General features: G+C 38.5%; 1 protein-coding gene across 1 annotated transcript in view; it reads left to right on the top strand.

The window, feature by feature from the left end:
* LOC123503847 (monocarboxylate transporter 12-like) overlaps positions 1 to 7,375 on the top strand; it is a 22,778-nt gene extending 15,403 nt beyond the window's left edge. Inside the window, 5 exon segments of the mRNA XM_045253956.1 lie at positions 30 to 182; positions 2,005 to 2,170; positions 4,814 to 4,960; positions 4,963 to 5,013; positions 6,990 to 7,375. Of these exon segments, the coding sequence (XP_045109891.1) occupies positions 30 to 182; positions 2,005 to 2,170; positions 4,814 to 4,960; positions 4,963 to 5,013; positions 6,990 to 7,132 (660 nt within the window). The 3' untranslated portion in view covers positions 7,133 to 7,375.
* The last annotated feature ends 5,125 nt before the right edge of the window (positions 7,376 to 12,500 follow it).

Raw genomic sequence — 12,500 nt, 5'->3', positions numbered from 1 at the left:
TAACACGACTCGATCCCCTATAACTGCAGGTGTGTGGGTGTGTGCCGTGCAGCAGAGAGACCCGGGCGGCCATCACGAGCTTAATGGACTGGGGACTCCTTACTGATGGGATCTTCATTCTCTTTGCCATATCCAACTTCTGCACCTCAATAGGATTCAATGCTCCTTATGTCTTCGTTGTGGTAAGTGTGTGTGTTTGTATAGCACTATGGCACTATTGATTGAGGGCATTTTAAGACAGTTTGGCATGTTTTGAGGGCATTTTAAGACAGTTTGGCATGTTTTGAGGGCATTTTAAGACAGTTTGGCATGTTTTGAGGGCATTTTAAGACAGTTTGGCATGTTTTGAGGGCATTTTAAGACAGTTTGGCATGTTTTGAGGGCATTTTAAGACAGTTTGGCATGTTTTGAGGGCATTTTAAGACAGTTTGGCATGTTTTGAGGGCATTTTAAGACAGTTTGACATGTTTTGAGGGCATTTTAAGACAGTTTGGCATGTTTTGAGGGCATTTTAAGACAGTTTGGCATGTTTTGAGGCCATTTTAAGACAGTTTGGCATGTTTTGAGGCATTTTAAGACAGTTTGGCATGTTTTGAGGGCATTTTAAGACAGTTTGGCATGTTTGAGGGCATTTTAAGACAGTTTGGCATGTTTTGAGGGCATTTAAGACAGTTTGACATGTTTTGAGGGCATTTTAAGACAGTTTGACATGTTTTGAGGGCATTTTAAGACAGTTTGGCATGTTTTGAGGGCATTTTAAGACAGTTTGGCATGTTTTGAGGGCATTTTAAGACAGTTTGGCATGTTTTGAGGCATTTTAAGACAGTTTGGCATGTTTTGAGGCATTTAAGACAGTTTGGCATGTTTTGAGGGCATTTAAGACAGTTTGGCATGTTTTGAGGGCATTTTAAGACAGTTTGGCATGTTTGAGGGCATTTTAAGACAGTTTGGCATGTTTTGAGGGCATTTTAAGACAGTTTGGCATGTTTTGAGGGCATTTTAAGACAGTTTGGCATGTTTTGAGGGCATTTAAGACAGTTTGGCATGTTTTGAGGGCATTTTAAGACAGTTTGGCATGTTTGAGGGCATTTAAGACAGTTTGACATGTTTTGAGGGCATTTTAAGACAGTTTGACATGTTTTGAGGCATTTTAAGACAGTTTGGCATGTTTGAGGGCATTTAAGACAGTTTGACATGTTTGAGGGCATTTTAAGACAGTTTGGCATGCATTTTTTTGCATGTTTTGAGACAGGCATTTTAAGACAGTTTGGCATGTTTTGAGGGCATTTTAAGACAGTTTGGCATGTTTTGAGGGCATTTTAAGACAGTTTGGCATGTTTTGAGGGCATTTTAAGACAGTTTGGCATGTTTTGAGGCATTTTAAGACAGTTTGGCATGTTTTGAGGCATTTTAAGACAGTTTGGCATGTTTTGAGGGCATTTTAAGACAGTTTGGCATGTTTTGAGGGCATTTAAGACAGTTTGGCATGTTTTGAGGGCATTTTAAGACAGTTTGGCATGTTTTGAGGCATTTTAAGACAGTTTGGCATGTTTTGAGGGCATTTTAAGACAGTTTGGCATGTTTTGAGGGCATTTTAAGACAGTTTGGCATGTTTTGAGGGCATTTTAAGACAGTTTGGCATGTTTTGAGGGCATTTTAAGACAGTTTGGCATGTTTTAAGGGCATTTTAAGACAGTTTGGCATGTTTTTAGGGCATTTTAAGACAGTTTGACATGTTTTGAGGGCATTTTAAGACAGTTTGGCATGTTTTGAGGGCATTTTAAGACAGTTTTGGCTAAGATAAGACCATTTTAGCAAGGGTGTATGGAGGGCACAAGATTAATGGCCACAGTCTTCACCATTTTAATCCCCCACATGAGTTTGTGAAGGTGTACAGAATCATCAAATAGTCACCACAAGGAATAGGAAACACGTCATGCTACTGAACTAACGTGACTCCAGTTCCTAACCTAGTCTCGTTCCTAACTGTGTCTCTCCCCACAGGATAGAGCGCGGCACCTTGGCATCCCAGATCGTCAATCCTCGTTCTTGCTGGCTGTGGTGGGCATCTCGAACACCGTGAGCCGAATCGTGTTGGGCTACATTTCGGACCAGCCCTGGGTGAACCGCCTCTACTTATACAACGTGGCCCTCACCCTCTGTGGACTGGGTGAGCCTAGGGTGTTCTAGGCCTATTTTCTATGCCTTACCCCTATTTCTAAAGGATTTATTCACATTTTCACGAGTTTTTTAAGGGTGTTTTTGTGGTTCTAGAGGCAGAGTGACAAGATTTCTGCATTATTAACTGGACTAACACTCTTGAAAACCCCGCCAGTCATCTCTGTGGCCTTAAAGAACAGTGGTTAGAGAGCCGAGCGATTTTAAGAGTGTTTTTGTGGTTCTAGAGGCAGAGTGACAAGATTTCTACATTATTAACTGGAGAAACACTCTTGAAAACCCCGCCAGTTATCTCTGTGGCCTTAAAGAACAGTGGTTTGAGAGCCGAGCGATTTTAAGAGTGTTTTTATAGTTCTAGAGGCAGAGTGACAAGATTTCTACATTATTAACTGGAGAAACACTCTTGAAAACCCCGCCAGTCATTTCTGTGGCCTTAAAGAACAGTGGTTAGAAAGCCGAGCGATTTTAAGAATGTTTTGTGGTTCTAGAGGCAGAGTGACAAGATTTCTACATTATTAACTGGAGAAACACTCTTGAAAACCCTGCCAGTTATCTCTGTGGCCTTAAAGAACAGTGGTTAGAGAGCAGAGCGATTTTAAGAGTGTTTTTGTGGTTCTAGAGGCAGAGTGACAAGATTTCTACATTATTAACTGGAGAAACACTCTTGAAAACCCCGCCAGTCATTTCTGTGGCCTTAAAGAACAGTGGTTTGAGAGCAGAGCGATTTTAAGAGTGTTTTTGTGGTTCTAGAGGCAGAGTGACAAGATTTCTGCATTATTAACTGGAGAAACACTCTTGAAAACCCCGCCAGTCATCTCTGTGGCCTTAAAGAACAGTGGTTTGAGAGCAGAGCGATTTTAAGAGTGTTTTTGTGGTTCTAGAGGCAGAGTGACGAGATTTCTGCATTATTAACTGGAGAAACACTCTTGAAAACCCCGCCAGTCATCTCTGTGGCCTTGAAGAACAGTGGTTAGAGAGCAGAGCGATTTTAAGAGTGTTTTTGTGGTTCTAGAGGCAGAGTGACAAGATTTCTACATTATTAACTGGAGAAACACTCTTGAAAACCCTGCCAGTCATCTCTGTGGCCTTAAAGAACAGTGATTAGAGAGCCGAGCGATTTTAAGAGTGTTTTTGTAGTTCTAGAGGCAGAGTGACAAGATTTCTACATTATTAACTGGAGAAACACTCTTGAAAACCCTGCCAGTCATTTCTGTGGCCTTAAAGAACAGTGGTTAGAGAGCCGAGCGATTTTAAGAGTGTTTTTATAGTTCTAGAGGCAGAGTGACAAGATTTCTGCATTATTAACTGGAGAAACACTCTTGAAAACCCCGCCAGTCATCTCTGTGGCCTTAAAGAACAGTGGTTAGAGAGCCGAGCGATTTTAAGAGTGTTTTTGTGGTTCTAGAGGCAGAGTGACAAGATTTCTACATTATTAACTGGAGAAACACTCTTGAAAACCCCGCCAGTCATCTCTGTGGCCTTGGAAAACAGTCGTGGGGAGAGGATATAGCGTTTGTGAATAAGGAGCAGGGTGTGGGTGGACCTATGCAGGGTGACAGGCCGCGAGGGTGTCTAGGGTGAGATATTGGGGTGGGGTTGATGGAAGGGTAAAGTTAGGGAAGGTTTGGTTGTGGTTATTGGGAAGAGAGAGAGAGAGAGAGAGAGAGAGAGAGAGAGAGAGAGAGAGAGTGTGTGTGTGTCTATGTGAAAAACAACTTATTAATTCCGTTCAATGTTCTGTTTTGCCCATACTCTCTCTCTCTCTCTCTCTCTCTCTCTCTCTCTCTCTCAGTGTTGTACAGTGTTCTCCTCCTCCTCCTCCTCCTCCTCCTCCTCCTCCTCCTCCTCCTCCTCCTCCTCCTCCTCCTCCTCCTCCTACTACTACTACTACTACTACTACTACTAAACACCACAAACACCACCAAAACACTAAACACACCAAACACAAACACCCAACCACACAACACTGGACACTACTACTACTACTACTACACACACACTAAAACACTGTGAGACACCCCAAGACACACCTACACCAAACACCCCAAAACCTCGAAACATTCCGACACCACACATTCACACCGTGAACACAAACACACACCTCAAACACACGTCAAACACGCCCCAAAACATCCCAAAACACACCAAAACACTACAACACACTAAAACACACCTAAAACACACCAAAACACAAAACACCCCTACACACACAAACACAAACACCCAAAACACACCAAAACAAACACACACTCAACACACTAAACACACCAAACACACAAACACTTAAAACACACCTAAACACACCAAAACACAAAACACACCAAACACACAAAACAACACTCAAACACACACCAAACACAAACACACCAAAACAACACACAAAACACACCAAAACACCCAACACAAACACACTAAAACACAAAACACAACACTAAAAACACAAAAACACACACCAAAACACCAAAACACAAAACACCCAAAACACAAAACACCAAAAACACAAAACCAAAACACCCAAAACACCCAAAACACCCAAAACTAAAACACCTAAAAAACACACCAAAACACACTCAAAACACACCCAAACACTCTGCCCACGTCCTCACACACTCCCTCTCTCTCTCCCAACACTCAGGCACATGTGGGAGTATTTGGTTGACATCATACAGCTCCCAAATCTTCTACGCGGTGGTGTTCGGGGCGACCTCCGGAGCCTACGTGGGTCTGACGTCAGTGGTGTTGGTAGACCTGCTAGGAATGGAGCGGCTCACTAATGCCTTTGGTCTCTGTTGCTGTTCCAAGGCATTGCTTCCCTCATTGGCCCGCCTATCTGTGGTACTGTGTCTGTGTCTGTGTGTGTGTGTGTTTTAAAGGGTGTTTTTAAATGACCTTTTGGTGTTTTTGGGTGTTTTAAGGGTGTTTTAATGATTTTTAGGTGTTTTTAAGGGTGTGTTTAGTGATTTTTGGGTGTTTTAGGGTGTTTTTAATGATCTTTTGTTTTTAGGTGTTTTAAGGGTGTTTGTAATGACCTTTTGGTGTTTTAAAGGGTGTTTGTAATGACGTTTTGGTGTTTTAAAGGGTGTTTTTAATGACTTTTTGGTGTTTTTGGGTGGTTGAAGGGTGTTTTAATGACGTATTGGTGTTTTTTGGGTGTTTTAGGGTGTTTTAAGGGTGTTTTAATAAGGGTGTTTTAATGATTTCTGGGTGTTTTAGGATGTTTTTGGGTGTTTTAAGGGTGTGATTAATTATTTTTGGGTGTTGTAGGGTGTTTAAAGGGTGTTTTAATGATTTTTGGGTGTTTAAAGGGTGTTTTTAATGACCTATTGGTGTTTCTAGGGTGTTTTAAGGGTGTTTTAATGTCGTATTGGTGTTTTAAGGGTGTTTAACTATTTTTGGGTGTTTTAGGGTGTTTTAATGTTTTTTGGGTGTTTTAAGGGTGTTTTTAATGACCTTTTGGTGTTTTTAGGGTGTTTTAAGGGTGTTTTGATGATTTTTGGGTGTTTTAAGCTTAAGGTGTTTTAATGATTATTTGATGTTTATTTAAGGGAGTGAGATTGTTTTTGGGTGTTTTAAAGGGTGTTCTTAATTATTTTTTGTTTTTTAAGGGGGTTAGATTTTTTAGGGTGTTTTTGGGTGTTTTAATAAATTTTTGGTGTTTTTTTAAGGTATAAGAATGTTTTTAGGGTGTTTGAAAGGGTGTTTTTAATTAATTTTGTGTTTTTAAGGGAATAAGATTGTTTTTAGGTGTTTTAGAATGTTTGAAAAGGTGTTTTTAATTAATTTTGTGTTTTTAAGGAGTAAGATTGTTTTTAAGGTGTTTTAGGATGTTTTAAAGGGTGTTTTTAATTAATTTTGTTTTAAGGAGCAAGATCGTGTTTAGGGTGTTTTGAGGGTGGTAGAAGCGTTTTAGTATCTATCTAAGGGTGTTTTGTGTGTTTTAATGAAGTTTTGGTGTTTTTAAGGGATTAAGATTTTTAAGGGTATTTTTGGGTGTTTTAAAGGGTGTTTTTAATTAATTTTGTGTTTTTAAGGGAGTAAGATATTTTAGGGTGTTCTTTGGGTGTTTTTATCAGTGTTTTAATGCGTTTTTGGTATTTAATATCGTGTTTAGGGTGTTTTAAGGGTGTTGGAAGCGTTTTGGCATCTATTTAATTTTTTGAGGGTGTTTTAAAGGGTGTGTTTTGGTGTTTAAAGACAAGAAACACTACTGAACACCATTTAAAGAAAGTTACGGTGTTTTTAGGGTGTTTTAGCTACATTAGTGTGTGATTTGGTGTTTTTAAGACCTCAAACACCTTTAAAACACCACCAAACACCATTTAAAAAAAGTCACCCTGTTTTTAGGGTGTTGTAAGTACATTAGTGTGTGATTTGGTGTTTTTAAGACCTCAAACACCTTTAAAACACCACCAAACACCATTTAAAGAAAGTAACCGTGTTTTTTAGGGTGTTGTAAATACATTAGTGTGTGATTTGGTGTTTTTAAGACTTCAAACACCTTTAAAACACCACCAAACACCATTTAAAGAAAGTCACCGTGTTTTTTAGAGTGTTGTAAGTACATTAGTGTGTGATTTGGTGTTTTTAAGACCTCAAACACCTTTAAAACACCACCAAACACCATTTAAAGAAAGTCACCGTGTTTTTTAGCGTGTTGTAAGTACATTAGTGTGTGTTTTGGTGGTTTTAAGACCTCAAACACCCTTAAAACACCACCAAACACCATTTAAAAGCATTCTAATACCCCTTGTCTCTCCCACAGCACCGAACACCATTTAAAAGCATTCTAACACCCCTTGTCTCTTCCACAGCCTCCTTGTTTGACGTCACTCTCTCCTACGACTACACCTTCTTGCTGGCTGGCGGTATGATAGCATTGTCTGGCCTCATGCTTTTCTTTATCCCCTGTATATGGAGAGCACAAGCAAGGTCGCTAGTTAAACAGCAGCATTAAACTCTATTGTGTGTGTGCGTGTGTTTAGTGGGTATTTTTGGGGGTCTTCAAGGGTGTTTTGAGGGTTTTGATGACGTTATTGGGGTTTTGAGGGGTGTTTTTTAAGGTCCTGGTCGTGTTATTGGGGTTTTTCAAGGGTGTTTTTAAGGTTCCGGTGGTTCTTTTGGGTTTTTCAAAGGTGTTTTTTAATGTTTCGGTGATAGTTTGACAGGCTGCAGTGGAAGTTATTGGTGTTTTTCAAGGTTCTAATAGTTTGACAGGCTGCAGTGGAAGTTATTGGTGTTTTTCAAGGTTCTGATAGTTTGACAGGCTGCAGTGGAAGTTATTGGTGTTTTCAAGGTTCCGGTGATCATTTGACAGGCTGCAGTGGAAGTTATTGGTGTTTTCAAGGTTCCAGGGATAGTTTGACAGGCTGCAGTGGAAGTTATTGGTGTTTTTCAAGGTTCTAATAGTTTGACAGGCTGCAGTGGAAGTTATTGGTGTTTTTAAGGTTCCGGTGATCATTTGACAGGCTGCAGTGGAAGTTATTGGTGTTTTCAAGATTCCGGTGATCATTTGACAGGCTGCAGTGGAAGTTATTGGCGTTTTCAAGGTTCCAGGGATAGTTTGACAGGCTGCAGTGGAAGTTATTGGGGATTTCCAGAGGTGAACGCCATTTGAAAAGATTAAAGTACAATTATTGATTACCGATTGTGCCGCTCATCAAGTCTTACTCAATTATCTGATTCGGATGCCAAAAATCTAAGTTCGATTACCAATTGTCTGTTTATGTAATTCGATCAAATTTTGTAAAAGCATTCAATATTTTAAAAGTGATTCAGTGTTGTTAAAGAGATTTTCAGTGTTCTTAAAGGGAATTCAATGTTTTTTTTTTTTTTTTTCCCTAAATAAGCCATTTCTAACTAAACACGTAATGTATCTATTTTATATTTGTAAAATTTAGCTTTTTTATTATATGCGGTTCAATAATTAATTAATGATATTTTATGCATTATATTGTAGAGAAAATACCGAAGTATGATTATCATAGAATAAATATAAAAATCCATATATATTTACTTGAGAAAAATATAGAAAAATATATCAAGAAACTGGTATTGCAAAGAAACCAAGATGACATCGACCTGGATTCATCACAAATTGATTAAGATTTCCAGCATCACAATTGCAATGATTCAGTTCATGTGGCGGGGATTAATCTGATTCAATTCCCTGATTCTGTTGGCGGGGGTTACTCTGATTACGATGTTCTGAATCGTTTGGCGGGTTGTCCGATTCAATTATCCACTTTGTTTGGCGAGGGTTTAGGCGGTGTCACACGAGAACTTTTCCTTCAACTTTCTCCATCAACTTTCTGAAGACTCAACTTTTGCCAACTCTCATCGTTACACACAAGCTCGTTTCCTCCTTTGTCTTTTTTTTTTTTTTTTTTTTTTATTTATTTATTTATACCATGTGGGCTTTTCACGGGAATTTCTGGGCTAAAGGGGATAATTTTCTGTGTTACCTCCTATCTCAAAGCCCACCCGTTAGGAAACCATTGCCCCGAGTGAGGAAGCCCAACCTACACTCAGACCGTAGACAGGATTCAAACCCATGCGCTTGGAGACCCCTCGGACCCCAAAGCACGCATGGTTCCACTGTACCACGGTCGACCATTAACAAACATAGCTACTCCTTCACCCCATAAAGCTGTTGCTGTTTTTGGCCGTTAAAGCTTTCTATAAAAACCTTCAGACAGCTTTGCCCACTCGTGAACAACAAAGCAGCTCATCTTGGCCAGTTGCTGCTTGGAAGTTCTGTCTTGGAGCGTCGCAGTCCCAGATGAATGCAAACAAACAACTGAGCCACTTTTCACTGTTTAGGCCTGAACAAAAACGTATATGTACATTGTATTTACAAATATATATACACTAACTTATTAACCCCTTCAGTATCATGACATTTTTCTACATTCATTCTAGTGACTATTTGGTGATTTTACACAGCTTCACAAACTCTAAAGGGGGGTGATCAAAATAGTGACGACTGTGGCCATTAATCTTTTGACCTCTATAAACCCTTGCTAATGTCAGTAAAATGGTCTAATGGTACACAAATCTCAAGGTAAAAATGTGTCCCAGTTGAAGGGGTTAAAATTCAGTTAAGTTGGAAGTATAGCATCATTCAGAATCACAAAAAATAAAATAATAAATGAAAAATAAGAAATAAAAGTGTTCATTATAAACCATGGCTCGTCACTTGACTGGAAATTGACGCGAGAGAAAAATTATGCACTTCGTCGAACTCATCATGACGGAACAGTGAAAAAATAAATAAATAAATAAAAAAAAATGACGGAAATTGTCGACTATGCTAGAAAAATGGTAGTGTGACGCAGCCTTTACTCCGACTCAGTTATCCGACTTGTTTGGCACCAGTTAGTCTGATTCAGTTATCCGATTCATTTGGCACCAGTTAATCCGATTTGTTGGCACGAGTTAGTCCAATTCAGTTATCCGACTTTTTGGCACCAGTTAATCCGATTCATTTGGCACCAGTTAATACGACTCAGTTATCCGACTTTTTGGCACCAGTTAGTCTGATTCTGTTATCCGATTCGTTTAGCACCAGTTAATCCGATTCAGTTATCCGACTTTTTGGCACCAGTTAGTCCGACTCAGTTATCCGACTTTTTGGCACCAGTCAGTCCGATTCTGTTACCTGATTCGTTTGGCACCAGTTAATCCGATTCAGTTATCCGATTCATTTGGCACCAGTCAGTCCGATTCTGTTACCTGATTCGTTTGGCACCAGTCAGTCTGATTCAGTTATCCGATTCGTTTAGCACCAGTTAATCCGACTCAGTTATCCGACTTTTTGGCACCAGTCAGTCCGATTCTGTTACCTGATTCGTTTGGCACCAGTTAATCCGACTCAGTTATCCGACTTTTTGGCACCAGTTAATCCGATTCAGTTATTCGATTCGTTTGGCACCAGTTAATTCGATTCAATTATCCGACTCAAAAATGCAAATCCAGTTAATCGGATAACAAAGCTTCTAAATAGGACCAGCCACCTTTGCCTCTTCAAGTACATTTTTATTTATTTATTTTTTTTTTTTCTAAATTTATTGATGGTTTAAACAAGACTTGCTTTTATTATGAAAGGAAAAAACACCTTTGAAAAACCCAACTGAGAGAGAGAGAGAGAGAGAGAGAGAGAGACTGACACAAAACACAAAAAATTGATAGAAAAACAGAAAACACACTACTACTACTACTACTACTATTACTACTACTACTGCTACTACTACTAACTTAAGTGACCTCTGTGCCCCAAATTGACCTTTCTGTATCAGTAACAAGGTCATTTGGTCCATATTGTTAAGAAAGCCACGTTTTCTATGGTATGTGAAGGGAGAAGAGCATTTGTACTAATTTAAGGGAGACTGCTAATCTTGTAAATATTAGGAATTATTATTATTATTATTATTATTATTATTATTATTATTATTATTATTATTATTATTATTATTATTATTATTATTATTATTATTATTATTATTATTATTATTATTATTATTATTAAGGGTAGTGTTGTTGTTGTTATTTGTGTGTGTGTGTGTGTGTGTGTGTGTGTGTGTGTGTGTGTGTGTGTTTTGATAGTCATTTCAGCATACTTCATCGTGATACTATTATGATTATTACTATTACTATTATATTGCTACTATTTACTATTATTATTATTATTATTATTATTATTATTATTATTATTATTATTATGGTTGCTTCTATCATTGTTAGTAGTAGTAGTAGTAGTAGTAGTAGTAGTAGTAATAGTAGCAATAATTATGTACTTAACTTTCTATCAAACTACTACTACTACTACTACTACTACTACTACTACTACTACTACTACTACTACTACTACTACTACTAACCACGTACTCAGAGAGAGAGAGTGAGAGAGAGAGAGAGAGAGATTTACACGCACATATGTCTAATACGTACACTGGTCTACACATATGTGCGTATTTCTTGACGTACATAGTTGATTCCCTCCAAATGTTTACGTACATGAGCCTGCCAAGTGTGTGTGTGTGTGTGTGCGTGCGTGTGTGTGTGCGTATGTGTGTGCTGAAGATACTCCTGCACAAAATCATTCTTAGCATTACGTATATATATATTCTAATTATTATTGTTACTATTACTATTATTAAGGCTGTAGTAGTAATAGTAGTAGTAGTAGTAGTAACAATAATAATAATAATAATAACAATAATACAATTTTTCTACGCGTCATATTTGAATTACTTGCAATAATGTCAATAGTACCATTTCATATAACTACTGTAACAAAATAATAATAATAATATTGCTACAAGTTTCCCGTTCGTTCTTTCATTGCGTTCCTGAGTTGGCGAGACTGTTCCGCTGACTTCATGGTTGTGCTGATTTCAGAGGACTAATAAATCTCACGAGTCTCTTCACTACAGCATATTTTTTTCTTCTTCTTCTTCTTTATTCCATCTTCTTAGTTAGTTTCTTCCTCTTCCTCTTCATTATCACACAGTTTCTCATTAGCCTGTCTTCATATCATCATTTCTTCTTCTTCCTCTTTCTTCTATCTTTTAACTATTTTCTTCGTCTTCCTCTTCTTAATCCAATCTCCTTCTTCCTTTTTATTCCATCTTCTTATCTCATTTCTTCGTCCTCCTCTTCTTTATCTCAATCTTCTCATATTCTTCTTCTTCTTCTTTCCGTCTTTACAATGATAGGTTTTCTAGTTAGGCCTATGTCATTCTGCCTATTTAATCCCTTCAGTAGCATGACGTGTTTCCCTATTCCTTGTGGTGACTATTTGGTGATTTTGTACAGCTTCACAAACTCATGTGGGGATTAAAATGGTGAAGACTGTGGCCATTAATCTTGTGCCCTCCATACACCCTTGCTAATGTCAATAAAATGGTCTAATGGTGCACAAAACTCAAGGTAAAATGTGTCCCAGTACTGAAGGGGTTAAAATAGTGAAGACTGTGGCCATTAATCTTGTGCCCTCCTTAGACCCTTGCTAATGTCAATAAAATGGTCTAATGGTACACAAATCTCAAGGTAAAAATGTGTCCCAGTACTGAAGGGGTTAAAATAGTGAAGACTGGCCCGGTACTGCATGGGACCTGGATGTGTGTGTGTGTGTGTGTGGTGACAGTGCGGTATACCACCACCACCACCGCCACCACCTTAAACAAAAGGACAAAAAAAAAAAACAGAAATAAAGGAAATAGAAAATGAAATATAAAAAAAAAGGAGATAGGATAAAATAAAAGATTAGCACCCCGTTAAAACCACCACCACCACCACCACTACCACCACCACATGATTGATTG

This window comes from Portunus trituberculatus, chromosome 2, assembly GCF_017591435.1.
Source record: "Portunus trituberculatus isolate SZX2019 chromosome 2, ASM1759143v1, whole genome shotgun sequence".
NCBI classification, from domain to species: domain Eukaryota; kingdom Metazoa; phylum Arthropoda; class Malacostraca; order Decapoda; family Portunidae; genus Portunus; species Portunus trituberculatus.
The sequence above is the reverse complement of the archived record's forward strand: the minus strand, read 5'-3'. Positions and strand labels throughout refer to the sequence as shown.